This window comes from Phaethon aethereus, assembly GCF_964289735.1.
Source record: "Phaethon aethereus genome assembly, chromosome: 4".
Classification (NCBI taxonomy): domain Eukaryota; kingdom Metazoa; phylum Chordata; class Aves; order Phaethontiformes; family Phaethontidae; genus Phaethon; species Phaethon aethereus.
In genome coordinates, this window is record NC_138578.1 from 17,966,158 (window position 1) to 17,984,047 (window position 17,890).

At 38.8% G+C, this 17,890-nt stretch overlaps 1 protein-coding gene across 3 annotated transcripts in view; it reads right to left on the bottom strand.

Annotated features, from left to right (window-relative positions):
• Nucleotides 1-17,890, bottom strand: part of LRBA (LPS responsive beige-like anchor protein) — a gene marked incomplete at its 3' end in the record, with an annotated part of 428,602 nt that overhangs the window by 188,985 nt on the left and 221,727 nt on the right. For all 3 annotated transcript variants that reach the window (XM_081999652.1, XM_081999651.1, XM_081999650.1), the window contains 2 exons: nt 9,271-9,395; nt 1,749-1,895 (listed from right to left, as the gene is read on the bottom strand). In XM_081999652.1, coding sequence (XP_081855778.1) covers nt 1,749-1,895; nt 9,271-9,395 — 272 coding nt within the window. The remainder of the gene's footprint in view (nt 1-1,748; nt 1,896-9,270; nt 9,396-17,890) is intronic.

Below are 17,890 nucleotides of genomic sequence, written 5' to 3' on the forward strand. Positions count from 1 at the left end.
TTGTTTTAATAAAGCATCTATAAATGAGGTACACACGTTCAGGTAATCAACGTGAGAATAACTGACAAAAAATTCAGATGAATTGTCATTTCCATCGATTGTTAGGAGGGTGATGGTCCTTAATCTCACATCAATCTCAATGTGTGCCACTAGGACAAAAGAAGAGATGCTCTGCTGAGATCAGAGCAGCTTTGCCCTCTATTCCCAACGTACAAATACATTGTGTTTGCAGATGGGCATGAGATAGCTGCGGAACTGCCATGATTTCCCAAAGCTCACCCCCACAAATGGATGAAATAAGCAGCTATGTGTTCTTTTGCTGTCTCCCTTTGCCCTCTGTACATTAGCATGTAATCCAGAGGAGAAATAACATTTTTTCAATCACTCGCAGACATTCAATTACAGGGCAAGCAGACAGCTGCAGAAGCTGGGGCAGTCCAGGGCCTGTAGAAGACCCCTGACAATTTCCACTTCATTTCTAACCCACACCACTTTATTAGTGAGGATTACTTCTTAATCCTATTGCCATTGTCAAGATTATATAATTAAACTCCCCTTTCACCTCTATTACAGTATGAATGTATTACTCGAACCAATGAATGAATAATAAAAGAGAAGGAAACAGAGAGATGGCTGTTGAGAAGGGAGCTCGTGGTAGAAAGGGGGAAAAAAAGATTCACATAGAGAAAATGCCATTGCATCATTCTCCGGTTACTTTTTTACTTCACTCTTCCTAGGCAGGTTTTCTTTTTTCATTATGCTGCATTTTTAACTCTTATTAAAAAAAAAAAAGAGTGGAATGCAGTTTGGGGATAAGCAAATTTGCAATACATAAGCACTTCCAGTAATTTCACTGAAATATCATATGTATGATATTTATCAATGGAAGATTACACTACTAGCTTCTTGGGGAACCCGAATTGCCCAAGAAATTACGTTTTTCTCTAAAGTAAATGTACATGGGATACCAGTTGAGAAAGCAGAAAAACACAAGAGAAGTTTGCATTTTCCCTGTAAAATCCACGTTCCTCAAATAACAATGGAGATGCTTTACAACTCCCAGTCCCTGAACAGAGGAGGTTACTCTGATTTTACTTTTTGAACTGTACAGAAACGGATCCACTCCACTCAGCTTGCAACATCAGCAAAGGTTGCATGTGACTGAGTAAAATTAAGTTCAAAGACCTGAAGTACTATTTCTTCTACAGAAAAAAAGAAGTGAAGTCTAGTAAGACTATGGTCTGTAGGGAAGGAACTTCAGTGGGGACATGACAAGGAGATTAAAGGAGTTAAATCCAGTGAGTGTACAGAGCCTTCAAAGCCGTGTAAATAACCAATACGTACAATTTCATGAATTCAGGAAAAAAATTAAAGCTCTCCAAAGCCTTTAATTACAGACAACTTGCCTAATTGTCCACTAGGTCTAATGATTTGAGGAGTGGAACAAGGTCAAAAGCAAAGAAAGGAAGCCCTTTTCGAGGTAGAGCTACTTTCTCTGAGGAAGGTTTCCTAGAATACAGACATCTACCATGGAAGCAAGAAGGTTATAAAAGCCAGAGAAAGAAAACACATGACTCCTCTCAAATAAACCCTCAGCGTCTGAGGTGCACAGAAAATGATCTTAAGGACCCAGCTATGGGAAGGAACAGTTTATCAGTGTGTATCCCAAAACAAGATTCACTGCAGAACAAGGGAGATAGAACTTAAGCAGTAAAGGAGCTGAGGAGAAATTTGATAGCTGAAGTTACCCGTTAAGTTCTCCACTTCTCTTTCCTCCATGAATGACATGATATCATCATCACCTTCCAAGAGAATCTCACTTTCTGAGTTCTGATTTCCTAAAACTTGACTCCTTATGGACTGCTTTCCTTTCACAAGTATATCCTCATCAGGAGCTGAAACGAGAGAGAGACACATTGCTGTCTGTCAGGTCTGAGAGGCAACAGTAACAACAGAGAGTTTTGTTTTTTTTTTTAAATTAAAGTTCAGGAAGACAACTGTTTAGGGCTAGCTGTGGGAAGTACCTGTCTTAATCCTCTAATGTTAGGACACATCTAGTTTTAATCCTATTAAGCCTGCTCAAAATTATCCAGAGCTCTCTGCAGCGTTTAGCTCTACTTCAAGTGTTTACGACAGAGGGGGAAGGAACACAACAGACCCTCTTCCCCTGCAACCTTCCTTCGGCAGCTGAGCTCTCCCGCTGGAAGCAGGTCCCCATTGCCCGGCGTGTTAACCTGACGCTCGAACCCGGGGCTCAAGCCGCGGTTCGCGCCGGCAGCAGCAGGCAGCGACAGCTCCGCCGCCAGGCAGGGGACCACCGCCGCCACCAACCCGAGCGCGCCCCGGCGGGCCAGCGCCGCAGGACGGGGCCGGGCGGGCCGGGAGCCGCCGCCGCGCCGGGACGGCACCGCGGGCAGCGCGACAGGCTGACGGCGGCCGGCCTCGGCCCGGCGGACCCGCAGCGGCTGGGGAAGCGGGGCAGGAGAGGCGGGCAGGGAGGTGGCCGGCCCGGGGCGAGGGGCTCGCCGGCCCGAGCGAGGTACGCTGAGCCCGGCCGCGACTCCGCTCCGCCCCGCCCGGGGCGGCAGGCGGGGGCTGCCGCGGCGCAGGGCAGCGGGGGGCAGGCCCCGGGGCAGGCCGAGCGGCGACGGGGCGGCCTCCCGCACCGCCGGAGCTGCAGCCCCCGGATCCCTGCCGCTCCCGTTAGCGACGCGGTCAGCCAGGAAGGGTCCGCGGGGTTCGTGAGGCAGAAAAGCGCGCGCGCCGCCTCACGAGCCTGGGCGATGGGGGGGGGGGGGGCGGGGGGAGAGCCAGGCACACGGTCAGGGCTGGAGGCAGAGAAAAGCGTGCACCTGCTTCCGCGAGGCTCGAGGGAGCGGGACCCGGGCCTTCCAAGGGACGTTTCTGTGCGCACATCGGAATTTTCAGAACGAAAGAGAAGTAAGCGAAAAGCTGGTTTTACCTAGAGCGCAGGGTTCAAGCTACCGACGGTAACCGGGCAGGCAAACGTGCCTCCGCCCCGCCTGAGCAGTGCGGCCGGCCCGGCCCGGCCCGCGGCCGGCGCTGGGCCCCGGGGTGCCGGAGTCACCCAAGTCACCGCCCGCTGTGGTAAAAGCCAAAAACCAGCAGTGTATGTGGTGTTGGGTTTTTGGTTGTGTGTGTGTGGGTTTTTTTGTTTTTGTTTTTTTTTTTTTAAGTTGACTATAAAAATACCATTTCTCTAAAGATAGACGTGAGAGTGCCCATGGCACAGCCGCGTTTGAAAAACATTCACCAAACACATCAGGACCGACTAACTTCAACACACCGCTCATTGCTTTCTCTGATTGCTGCCATACTTAAAAGTTCCACTGGCTTACTTTAAAAATATGTTAATCTGCAAACATTTACAGAAGGCAGCGATTCCCCAGTGGCAATATATAAAGTTTAAATTGTTTAAGTAAATATGTGCACATAAATTGCAAATAATAAACTTTTGCAGTTAAGTGAAAACTAAAAAAGAAACAGAAACAAACAAACAAAACCCCAAACCACCAAATACCCTGGTTTTGGTTTAGGCCTTGAGCTTATAAAAAAGCCAAACAATCCCCTCCCCCCTCCCAAACAAAACCAAACAAACAAAAACACAAAGAAAAGGAAATTTAACTTGCCATACAAAATAAAAGGCAGTTTATGCATGACCCTTTCTCTCTAACCAATAACTGCCACTTGTAAGTAAGCCTTTTAAACAAATTACTGTAAAGCTTTAACTGCATTGTACAAATACAAATTTTACTTTCTTCTAAAATGTGCTCATGTAAATAATGATAACTCAGATTCTGGAGTTGTTCAATGTCTCAGAAAACCTTCTTGTCATGGAAAATATGCAGCTGATATTTAGAAAGGTTTTCCTGTAATTAACTCCCCCTTGAGGATTTTAAGTTAGCAGCAGTAAAATTACCAACAGTATACTAATACACACCACATGCACTGTTACTCAGTGGCCTACTAGCATTCTCTTGAAGATTAAAAAAAGTAAAATACAACAAAACCATCCCAGGGATAAGGTCAAAGATTTTTATTCTTTTTTTAATATGGGCAAACTACATTTATTGTTTAAAAAACCCCATCTGCACTGTAACATACCTGCCATTTTTGCCTCCTTTTATTTGTGTAATATTGAAGATGCTATTTAAAACTAGCCTTCTACCTATTGTCATTGAAGATTGAGTTGAGAGCCAAGAACATACTTAGCACAACTTGTCCAAAATACTAGTATGTCCTTCAGTCTTTCTTCTCATCTACCATTAAGAAAAAATAAAATCAGTACAGCAACTTCCAAGCCAAAGATAACTGGATAACAGAAATATACACCTCCTGCTTCATCTTTGTCACTGTCAGATTTTATTTCTTTCCTCAACTAACGATATTATACTGACTCAAAAACATACATCTTATGTAACTGCCTTTTTCAAGAAAAGATTGTAGACCACAAGTTATTTTAGTCCATTTTTGTAAATTTTTGTCACCTCTTTGCGTATGATGTTAGATACCCACATTTCCTGATGTGCATGAAACGTGTACACACACAGGCACAGGATGATGCAGAGCCTGTCTGCACGTCGGCAGGTACTAGCTACTGGAAGCCAATATGACATCACACACTGAACCAGAATCTGCTTCTTCTGTCCTGACTTGAATAAAGCACTATACCTGCAACCAATACCCACATGCTCACATGAGTACCTGTATAGAACGGAATATATTCCACAGGGTTTCTGTAGACTAATGCGCTTACATAGGTAGGCCACGCTCCAGTTCTCTTTCTGTGTTTACTCGTTAGAGATTCGTATGACAGAGCATGCCATCGTGTGACATATTCAGCTCCCATGTATACACATAGGTATTCAGGTCCCAAACCCTGCTCTGTCATCTGCTAACCCAAACTGCTCTCTGCCAGCCCTGCCTATTCTTGGTGTGACGGGTGCTTCTGGATCCAATCCTGCAGACCTAAGCATAGATTCACATGCACCTTTTCAAGATCAAGACCTCAAAGCATGGCCTGTGTATTGCACAGGACATAACAGCCTGCTGTCAGGGTATTTATCTAGCACAGCAATTTCATTATTATAATTCATTAGCGTAATTCCACGTAATCCTTCCCAAACTGCTCTGTAAGACCTGGTTTCTTCAAGTAGCTTTTTGCTAACAGATCCCTGCATCTACAGAGTCTTATTTATTCCAGTTAAATCTCTAGAACACTTGAGTGTAAAAATAATAGTTCAGCTTACGTTGCTGAACAAGCTTAAGGCATTCATAGAATGACAGATTACTTTAAATTGTTTGTCTACAACTTAACCTTACATACGAAATACAATTTTTAAAAGCCCTTTGAAAAATAAAGTATCGGGAAGCACGATACAGAAGATGCTTACTATTACTTTTTTTTTTTTTTTAATGTCTGGTAAATATATCAGGAAAAGCAATTCAGGGAAAAGATGCATTAAAAAACCCTTACCACCTATTTTTTTTAAAACAGGGCTCCCAGAAGCCTCCCTCTAGTCTTCCTATTTGTTTAAAAATATAACAATGGCAAAACCAACCACTCTCACATCAGATTTTCTAATTAAGACTTCTTTTTCATCCCTTGAGTTGAGGCAAAGAAAACTGACCAGTCGATTGCAATACTGTAGGCGATCCGCTGTTAGTCCCTTCCAGTCACAAAGCTCTGAACTCTGCCTACTGCCTTGATGGAAATGCCACAGACTCTTTTAATCTCCCTCTCCCTAAGTTTTTAAGAAACATCAATAAAAAAACAACAAATCACTTGTTAAAAAGTTGTATTTCCCATAGAATACTGTATTTGGGGGTGAATCTAAAAATACTGACAGGTTTAAAGTACTCGGTTTTTTGCACTTTCACACCTATCTAAGTGTTTTGGTTGCATTTCTAAACAATGGGTGAAACGGAGAACAGAGAAGACTTAACTCTTTCCATCCCAAACTTCTACCAAACCACCTTCACCTCTCTTTCCTTCCCCCACAATACGCTACTAGGCTGACTTTTATAAATAGCCATTTTGGAAGGATTTTTTTTCCCCCCTTTGAAAAATTACCTAAAGCCTTTTTTTCCCAAGCAAGTTAATGTGAACTTGGGAATGGCAATTAAATTGTCAGAATTAAAAAATTTGTTTTTAACTAGAAGGTAGCCAGAAGTATAGTCATGGGGCTGGTATTGATTGTCTGAACAGAGAACATTACTCTTCAGGTATTTATTCTGCCACCTCTGCACCAGAGGTTCTCCTTCAAATCAAATCAATCCCTGGAAAAGATTGGTTCTTGCTACTCAGACACATAACTAGGCTGCAACAGAGCTGACTGTTGTTGTTGTTGTTCTCTCTAGGTTTTACTGAACAATATCTAGGATTCCGATTGTTTCTGAATAATTTTCACAGTTGCAAATTGTAATCTTTCCTGGACTGTGAACACTCTGGGGTGGAGAATACATCTCGTTTTATTTGAAAGACACCAAGCAGTTGATAAAGTATATCTGCTAATGAAAAGTGTGCTAAAATCCATGCTTTGAAGCATGGTTACTGCAATAGTACTTTTCCATTATTTATGCATTATCTTCCCCTGTCTCCCTTTTGGCAAAATCCCTTATGCCCAATTTCAGGTTTTGGTTTTGCTCTGTTTTGTTTTGAGAAAAGCAGGGAACCTTTTTATTCATTATTCTAAAATGTTTTTGCTTCAGAGACATGGACAATTAATTGAATTAGTTAATAATTAATAAATATAACAATATAGTAATGCATTAATAAATAATTAATTGGAAAAACTGATTAATTATTGCTAAGAAATCATAAAATACTGGGGCAAACACTCTGCTAATTCTAAGGATATCTACATCATGAAAACAGGGCCTGAAAGTCTGGCTCCAAAAATCTGAAAATAATTGGATTTTCTGACCTGTAACTCATTAATATTAAAAGTTTATAAACACAATTCAGAAAGAAGATTCAAGTGACCACTCCAGTTGACCCTTCTGACAACTGTACCTTCTGAGACTTAAAAAAACCAAAAATACCACACCAAAAAAACCCAAACCCAAGCCGAAACCATAAAAAACCCAACAACTTTTGTATTCCTATACATTATATATAGTTTCCAGTTGCACTTGAATTTGTACTTTGATCATCTGTTTTACACCTTGCCAGTGGAAGGTCTTGGAACAAGACAGTTGAACACATACACTCACTCAGCTAGGCAAATAGTAATTATCTATATTTTCAGCAATCACATTAAATAATGACTTAAGGTAGACTAGAATATTCACTGGATAGATAAAGAAACAGAATAGTAACAGATAACAAAGGCAGTATGCAATTAAATTCAGAGTAAAACAACACCAAGAAACTAAATATAATAGCAGCCTGTTAAGGATGTCAAATTCTGAACAGAAAGGCAGACAGAAAACAATTAGCTCTATTTTAAATCACCAGGGTTAGCTACCAGCTCTGCCTATTAGCTACCTATGAAATAGGTCTACTTTTATTCACTCTTCTTTTGTATTGACAAAAATTGTACTCCTGTCAATTACAAACTAAGTATGAGCCACAGCCCTTGAAACATAGGATGGATTCGTGAAAAGATCCCTTTACTATGAAAGTTGAATAATTGTATTAGTGTGTGTTTACTTATGGAAAAATTAGTTACACAAATAGAGATAGGAGCTCTAAATATTTTGCAGCAAAATGTTTTTCAGTACTTTGATAAAGACTAAATATGAAATACGAGTAGAATACATAGAACTGTGACAAGATTTATTTAATTTAAAGTACACATAATATTAAAAAGGGCCAATTTTGTTGTTTATCCATGGAGTATTAAACCGAAAGAAACCTTGTGCCCTTAAAGCCCATGGCATAGAAATAACACGTAGTATTAAGAACAAGCCCCAAAGCAAAAAGTGGGTTAATTAATTCTACATCTTGTTCCTCTTTCTATAGTCAAAGATGTAGGGCTCTACGAACATTGCTTTCAGATCACTTTATTGACTATTCTCTGTACGGTCATTTATTTTAGACGACTGATGTCACATTTGGCATTATATCAGCTGACATATTGTAGACATTTTCTTCCAGAAATGGCTCTTTAAGGCTGAGTGCAAGAGGTTAAGATGCCTGACGGAAACTAACTTTACAACAGTGATGTTCTTCTATATTCATACAACAGTCTTAATAATTTTAAATTAGCATAAAGTTTATACTTGTATAACACATGTAATACGTGTGTGTATGTATGCATGTATGTATGCAGTAATTCACAGACTAAAAGGAAAAAAAAAAAGACCTAAATTTAAATTATTCTATTCCATTACATGTACCTTCAAGGTGCTTTAATTACAAGCAAATTATTTTTAAATACAAGAAAGATTTTTCTACCTTATCAATGTATCTTCATTAGATTGCAAAGCCATAAAATTCTAGATTAAAACACAAAGTTCACTAGCTTTGAGTTTTTTGTTTGGTTATCTTTTTGGTTTATCATAGAATACTCAAACTGATTATTGTATTCATTTTGTAAATACATTCCTCTAGAACAGACATAGCAGCATGTAGCTGAGTGATCCTTGATAATACAAGGGGGGAAAAAAAAAAAAACCCTGTTAAAAAACGCAATCTCCTTTTTTAAAATCACGAGGTAGAAATCAGTCATTACCATTTGCTGCTTGAACAATACTTTACATTTCAGCATTTGTTACTATTTCTTCCACATCAAATTCTTGCAGAAAAACTTAAACATAAGCAAAGGTCTGAATACAGTTTAGCTTTAGAAGTGTTATTTTTCTTTCAATTTATCTGTAACAATAGGCAAATATGTGCTAAGGCTAACTGAAATAATTGCTGTGGATTTCTGAACAGGAAAGATCCTCTTCTGAAGTTACTAAAGTATAAACAGGTAATTTACGGCAAGAAAGCGTGTCCAGGGATTAATGGCAAAATTGCATCCACTTTTCTTCTGCTCAGTGAGAACCTTATTTGTAATCACTGTATGCAAAGCACAACGTGCCAGCTCAGCTAAGGTGTAACGAAGAGGCTTAACAAATACCAGCATTGCTTATATCAAGTAATGGTCAGTGTGTCTTTGTGCTGAACGTGTCTGAAATGCAATGACACAGGACTTTGGCATTTGGGACAGTTTTCTAGCATCTTATAGGAATGAAGGTCTAGTTCTTACTGCCACGTACTGTAACCTGCTGCTGTTGGCAAGAAGCAGATTTTACACTGACCATGTTCTCCGGCTGCTTTTAGTGTCGCTTCAGGATGTGTCGATCCAAGGGGGTTACGCACAAATCGTCGCCGGCGCCGCAAGTCATCTTCCCAGTAGTCAAGGCGCCAGAACTCACGAGGACGACTACAATGAAACAGAGGAGCCACATATGTTAGCAATTATCAAACAGCATGGTAGCGCTGAATTTCTGCATAAAGCTCTCCTTGTTTGCGGTGCTTTTGCCTTTTTTTTTTTTTTAACCTCCCCCCTTTCTGCAATCTTTTACTTAGGTATGTCCTTGAAAATAACAATATCACCTTCCAGTCTAAGGAACTCCTTTCCCTTTTTTCTTGGAAGGTGAAATGAGCACTAAATACATCATTTTGAAATGAATTGCTGACAGTGTGATCAGTTTCCCCACACTCTAGTGGCATGTGCTCCGATTTCAGCCTCATTTCAGCCTCAGCAGGGCACCTTTCTCAGTGACTGCATTTATAAACCAGAATAGGGAAAAGGCTATTATAAATATGGTATAGCATTACCTATATTAATCAAAGTCTGTCCCCCTTCATTTTTCTTCCTAATTTGTGCCTTTTTCCACAAGGTCAGTAAATCATACCATGAATTCTTGGTCCAGAAAGTGTTAACTTTAATGAATACCTCAGTTACATGGTTATGTATGTGATAATAAAATATTACTCTGTTTAGATGTGCAGGAATTTAATTAAAATAATCTCTTAAAATATTCATTACATTTAGCCCCTGAGGCTTAGAACAACACAAGAAAATGCATTTCTTTTCCATTTACTGTTTTTAAATAAACCATTCCAGGAGAGAGAAACAGCAATCTATTTTCGAGCAAATCAGATTGGATTTCTGGTTTATGTAGTTGTGTTTTTACATTTAATTAAAAACTACATGTTATGATGTGTAATAATTGCTATATTGAAGGCATACTTTTAAAAAATTACATCTAGAAAAGGTTATATCAAATTCATTATTTTCCATTGTATGCTCCAAATATACATAGATCTTTTTAATATGGTCATATGTAAGTGCCAGTTACTATCTTGTTAGATGATCATGAATGAATGCCACTGTAAAACAGTATTTTAGCCCAGAGAATGTTCAAAAGACGCCAATTTCAGGTACAGCAAATAAACAAACAGAAAATGCCTGAAGCACAGAATAGCCATGATAGCCTGAAAACCTGTATGCCCAAATTTAAGAAACATTGCTTTTGTTTGTTAACATAGCTAGTATTAAAACAATAGATGAAAATGCATATATATTCCATTTCTCATCCAGGACCTAATAGAAGGTATACCTGTCAACACTGACAAATGAATAGCCACAACTAATTTACAGATCACAACGTTAAAAATACTTGGTATCTGCATTCTTAGCTTTGAGAACTAAAGGCAGAAATTTGTTTTATTTACGTAAATCAAGGTTTCAAACAAACATGGTAACAAAAGCCAGAATAATTTGCATAACCCTACTCTCAAACACAATTTCTAGACATTAAAAATCATGACTGAAAATAAACTTATAAAAATGGAGAGCGTCTTTGCGTCTACCTTCATTAAAATTCTATGCCTTTTTCTAACACCAAAGAAAAGGCAGTACTATTCTTCATATTCTTGATTTCTTACTCTCAGAAAAATACTGAAGTATTGGAATCAAATGCCCTCATTTTCATCTTATTTTCACACTTTGTGTTACAATCATGCTAAAATTTGAATGCTTTGATTATAAAATCCAATGATTTTGGAATAATTAACCAAAGAAAAATTCTAAAGCACAGTAAGATACGGGTTTATTCAAAGGTCGATTAATAACTTAAATTTCTCCATTAGTGATTATAGAAAAAAGGCAGAACACAGCTGGCTATGTGCATGCCTTTGATAGTCGTAGAGCATGGATAGGCACTTCATCATTCTGCCTTCCTACATTTATCTGTTAAAATTATTATCAAATATCAGGCAGGATGCAGTCGTGAATCACAGACCGCTCCTCGTCTTCAGGGGAATGATACAATGAGGGTCTATTCATCAGTATGGCAATCGGCACAAGTAATTAGTTCCCTAGACTGAGATCTCCTACAAAGCTTATTTCAGGCAGCACCACAAACATATGACAATGAAAAGCTAATGGAAGCCGCTAAAATTTGTTAACCTCTTCTGCCATCAATCCTTCTGGTATTCTTTGCTACAGTATTATGCAAAGATTGTAAATTATTAATTTGTCATTCATCTATCTTTCTACAGTTTTGATAGAATTAAGTGATGCCATTCTTCTGGGTAACAATTACAATTATACCACATTACAAAACTATGCTAAAATTATTAGAAAAATAGGTAACAATGATCAGGCACGAAGTATTACCCTGAAATATAATATATCTTTAGTCCCCTACTTTTCTTTCAATTTGGCATATGAAATTTGCATAGGATTACACCTCCTTCACCCCAATGTGCTGATTATTCACAAACAACATACCAACTATTAGACTGTCTATTTGGGTATTTATAACTATTGGCTACCACTGTATTATGAGGTTAAAAAAGAAAATCTACTCTCTACACACAGAAAAATATCCAACAAAAACCTGCACAGCCAAAAATAAACACCTATGTTGTCTGATTCTTACAAGTGAGCCATTTTTGAGCGCAGCTACTGCGACAAACACGTATTAGCACCGATATAAGCCACTATACTATGTAGCCCCTCTAGAACAACTAGCTTACTAGTAAGACCAGTTAACCACTGCAGCCCCATCCCCAAAAGGCAATGCTTTTGTACCCCCACGCAGACTTTGTACCTCTGCAGCCAGGGGGAGACAGACATAAATCCTGCTCGGATTCGGGCAGAACTGACTGCTGACAGACTGAAGGATTACGAAGCAAAGGGCCAAGTAAGCAGATTTTGGGAACAGCATAGTGCCATCGACTACAGGGGACATCTGACAACAGAAGTTTCCAGCCTTACAATAAATGCTGCCATGTGGACTAAAGGTGCTATACGGACTAGATCAATGAACATAAGTATTCAATTAGTGTAAGTGCAAGAGCAACATTCTCAAGGGGTTGGGGATTTATGAATTATAAATCATATGATTTGCATGGGTTTGTCAGGGCCCCCTCTAACATGATACACAGTAATTAGTAGTTCCTTGGTAACAATATTGACTGAAGAGAAACAAAGCTTTGATATTGAATGTTTTGTTCAAATACATAACCATTATATTGCTTTATTTTTCAAACAGTTCCCCAAATTGCCAGGCGATGTACTCAGAATTGAGATAAAGCCTTCCTCTGATTTCCCGTGTAACTAAATAGATTGTTACAACTGTACAGAGATGAGATGAAATACCGAATGACCTGTGTTCTCAGGACTTCGAGCGTGTCATACAAAAGAAAAAGGCACTTCACTGTGGTCAGTGGGAAAAAGTTTAAACGCTCACATATCTTCATTCCAAGAACAAGAAACCTATTTTTCCTACCAGTTTCAAAGATTAACACAACTGGAAACAAAAAACACCAACTGGTGTACTAGTTTTATTATGGTGTTACAGCAAAGGAATTTTAGGCATGGGAATTACCTATTGGTCCTCATATCCTGTAGGAGATCTAAATTGAATCTAAGCAGTACAACCAGAGAATGACGAGAGGATCATGCAATTGCTGAAGAATTACTTCTTGTAATGCCTTATCCATTGTGTGTTTCGAGGTATTCTGCCACCTCTAAGACCACAGAAAAGCAGCAGTCAGCACACTAGTGTGGACAGGAAAGGGAGTGTGCAAGGTGGGGAAGAGGGAAGAAAATGTAAACCTACAAAAGCAATAGTTTGAGAGGTCTTAGGGCTGTACTTGGGCCACCAGTTAATTGAGAATGGATTTTGGCACACCACAGAAGCACCCATTCAGATCCTTAGATTAGTGAAGTACTAGATAAACAAATATATACGGAAAAGAGAAACAAAGAAAAGAAAGGAAAAAGCAGCACAGGTTACAGAAATCATCTGCAGAGAGAGAGGATGACTAGAGCTCTAAATGATCTCTTCTATCTAGAAGGCTATCTAGCTTAAAGGCAAGAAAACCCACTCACATGAAAGACAATTTCAGCAAACTTAAAAGCAGACGGAAACTAGAGTGTGTATGCCCTTGAAAAAATGCGTTATTATGAAGACTCAGACCAGCAAAGCCTGCTATTAGAGTCTTTGCACAGTCTACTATTTAAAGGAGAACAGTTCTTGCTCTGCTGTAAGGCAATTATGTACATTAAACACAGATATGAATCATCAGTCAGCGTGAATTTTGTAGTGCTAGAAATGACTGCACTGACACATCTGGAAGCCGAGGCTGTTCCCAGGCCACAGAATGAGAACACAGGTGGTGATCATGACATAAGCATAATACCTCATTCACATGCCCTAAACCTATGTGAAGATACCAAGATAAATTTCCAGACGACATACTCCTCGTTGGAATTCTAACTGTAGAGTTAAGCAGGTAAGTCAATCTCCAAACCTAATCAATCCTTGGTCTCTCCGCTAAGACCATCAGCAAGACAATCAATCAGTGATGGCAATTTCTAAGGTGTAAATGCTTGAACACAGAGAGCTAGGCTAAATTAGTTTCATAGACAACCAAAGATAGAGCGGCAACACCACTTATTCATCAGTAACAACAGTATAGATTTGAAAGAAAACCTGGAAGAAGGCAGCTCTGCAATTTCTCCATCACCGACTGCAAGCCTACCACAACTTCTGGTTTTAATTTATTCAGCACTTTGGTTGCAATGGCTGATCAAATGCACAATATCAGGTGCTATTTCTAAATTACACAAAAGAGCAACCATAGAACGCAGATACTGATGCCCAATTTTAAAGAAAAAATACGCTGGATTACTTCAATGCTGTTCAGGAACTTTTTTTGCTCTACATCTAGATAACTTTTCCTTCCACATAAAATACTTCAAAAACTCAAGCCAGACATCTGTTGCAAGATACACCAACATTTTTCTCCAAAAAAAGCAGCAATAAGCATTTGCATTTGATTGTCAATCCGAAGATAAAAGTGCTGAAGTTCTAGAAAGTACTGCAGAAATCTTGATGGAGTACCGCTAGCAGACTGCAGGGTATCGTGTAATGTAACAAACTGCTTCATCTTGCAAATTGAAATCCATTGGATTTTCATGCAGCTGGATGTCCAGAATATTAACTAAAATCTCTTTTGCATGTAATAATAAAATGCAAGGTACGTTCCACTGACTCGATAAAATGCAATTTCAGAAAGCAAGTAAAACATTTTCTGAAACCCTTCAATGTTCTTGTAATGAGCTTTCACAAACTGTGATCTGAAAAAACAAGTTACACAAGAGCACATTAATACAATTAGCCACATGTCTATAAATACTAATCTAAACAATATTTTGTGCATATCCAGCTGTATTATTGATTTGTAACATGATCAAACATATCCAACATATTTTGGAAAATAAAACATTGAGCTTAATGATGGTAAAGCAAACACTGAAGATGTAACTTGACAAGCAAATTCTCAGCAGCAGCACCAAGTTCAGCACTTCATGCAGAGATCCTATGCACAAGTGTCTGTGTTGCCATGCGATAAACCTAAATCAGAGTACTGATGCAGTAGGGAAAATGACTGTTTTTCCGTAAATCAGGTTCCTGATCTGATTCCCAATTTTGCCTGTATTACCAAAGCACAACAGGAAAAGGTTTGATTAGTATCAAGCCAAAGCTGCTGCTAAAATATTAGTTGGCCAGCCACACTCTATAATGTGTGTATTTCACAGCACTCCATTGATAATGTATCTACTTCAGAACAAAAAAGATTAATTAACTCCTGATAGGCGCATTGATATCTTTGGAAATCCTACCTACATTACCTATATTCTTCAACGACAAAAGGTCTTCTACTCTCCCTCCCTCTCTCAGTTGCATTCACGTAAGCATTTATGCGGCCATAAAACTAAAGCAAATCACAGTAACAATCTGAGCTTATTAGGGTTCAATGTTTTCATTCTGTTTTATATTAGTAACATGTTTACACTGCAGCCTCACCAGCAACTGTATAACTACAAATGAGGGAAAGAAAGGTGCAAGTGAGAGGAAGGAAGGAAAGGATGAGGAAAAACATCTTTGATATCAAAAAAGACATATCATGTAATCCTACTCCAATATTAGCAAAGTCTGTGCCTTCTCATGTTATCTTCATTTTCCCCACACATAGACGTTCGTATTCCATGGTTTCAGAATACAGACTTCTACAACTGGAAATAATGGGGAAAGCATTAAGCAAAAAACATCACGCACAGGCAGGCTCTTAATCTCTGCCGCAGTCGATGCTGTAGTAACAGGAACTGGTCATAACAAATGCTATAAAGGATTTTTCCCTAAAAGGCCTTTTGCCTTTACCTATGCTTCAATTTTATCAAAAGGTGGTGGTGAGGTTTCTTGTGTTTTCAGAAGAGAAAATATTGTCATTCTTCTTTACATCTTTCAGAAGAAATAGATGTGAAAAGCAGGGTATGAACTTCAGGCACAACGTCTACATGGACTTAGCATAGAACTGTCACTCTGAGGAACTTTGCATGGTTGTAGGGGACCCTTGCACAGTTTAAACCTACAGTACTTCCAGTGTAGAGGGAAAAAATGGGAATGTCAGTAAGGGAAGCATGTCTTAACAGATGTTTCATGCTATTTCCCCATATAAACAAGACAGTACAAACAGCACAGATCTGTAATTCCTAGATTTGCATTTTAAAATAACTGGTAGAAATGCTGTTTGTATGCTTTTATACAGGAAATAGAATATTATATCTTTGTCTCAACCACCCATTAGACACTGCAGCTACAATCCCCCGCCGAGGCCTCCCGATCCCTGTGTTTTGAATCATACCAAAAATCCATTCCCAACTAACTAGCATGCAAAGCAAAACTAGAGGAACAATGCCAATTTCAGATATCACGGAGACTCTTTCTGCATTGACAAGCTTTGAATTCCTCATTTAGAAAGCAATCCAGAAAAAATGTCGACTATAAATGTTTCACTCTCTCTCTACGCATTATAAAACACCGTGGCAGGGTAAAGACAAGCCCACCTCCAAGGTGCTGCTGTCCTAGATGACGGTGTTATTAACCTCCAGTTTAAAAACAGTTCTCTTTATGTAAGAGTTTATGTATGCTCTTCTTTGATCTTTATTAACCCCTTGGTGTCTAACCACAGCCCCAGCTTTTTTGGAGGCAGCATTCTTTGAAGTGCTGGCATTCCAGTGCACACTGATACTTCAAAGAGGGCTCACTTAAATCACAGCACAGTACTAATCATGTATTCTGCAACCACTATCTTATCTTGGACTGATCGTATTTTGATCAGGCTAAAATAAAGCTGCACTTTAAAAGATGTCACCTTAAGACACAGTTCAATTCTTGTTGCATTTCTATCATGACTAATTAATTAGAAATTAACTGAAATGAAAACTACCCCACTTCTCTATCGGAAGTTAACATGGAAGCTTTCTTCTGGCTTTGAGCAAAATTAGTTCAGACACAACTCCGACATGGAAGAATGAACGTATAGCGAATTTGCAACCGGATCTTTGGCTTAGTTTTTCACAGATCTTTCCAGATCTCACACATCCTACACCTGATCGCAATCAACAACTCTTAATTTGTTTTTCAAAATAACTACAGTTCATACAGATGCCATAAACTGCTATTCATATTGAAAATATCAATAACGACCATAATATATAAAAAATAGGTACGCTGCATCTCACTGGAGTTTTTTTGCTGTTTGTCTGACAATGCGGAAATTTAGTCTGCAGTACTTAGTCAACCCTTCCTTGCCAAAATGAACAGTGGAATATAAGAACATAGGTTGGAGGATATATGACAAAGGACCCAGCTCAGTCTCTATCTCCTTAGCCATTCCTACTGGTTCTGATGCTTTCACCTTAAGCACATGCATAGAAAGGACCTATATCTTTTCTCACTAATTACAGCATCAGCAGATTTTCTGAGAGGAATAAAGTACATGGAAATGTTGCGACTCTGATTAATTCTTTTCAGTAGCTTGGAATTTGAGATGACAACCGTTCAGCATTTCTGGATATATAGATCAACTTTTGACCAAAACAAGAAAATCTCCTCAGATCTGTTATTTCATTTGTATATTGTTCTGACCCCGAAAGTATTAAACACAGGAAATACAGTAAAGCTTTTTCAAAAAAAATCTTAGATTTGACCTGCACCAAACACTTCAGCTTCAATACCATCTCTTCTAGAAAAAACAGAATGAAATCACATTCCCACATATCTGCACTTTAAGAGCTGTGCCTAACCCGTATCCTTTTTTTTTTATAGCTCTCTTAACAGCTGGATACTTTTCTTGCTTCCATAAAAATGTGCACCCCTTTGATTCAGCAAATACTTTTCTGGTCTATGTTTTTCTAAAGGAAGTTTTTTTTTTTCTTTTGTATATATATTTTCAGAGTCCTCTGCCAGAAAGCTGTAAACTAATTGTTCTTTTTTTTTTTTCTTCCCCCAAAATAAGTTAAAATTATTATCTAGTAACTAGAGTACCTCAACAATTCAACAAACACCAGAG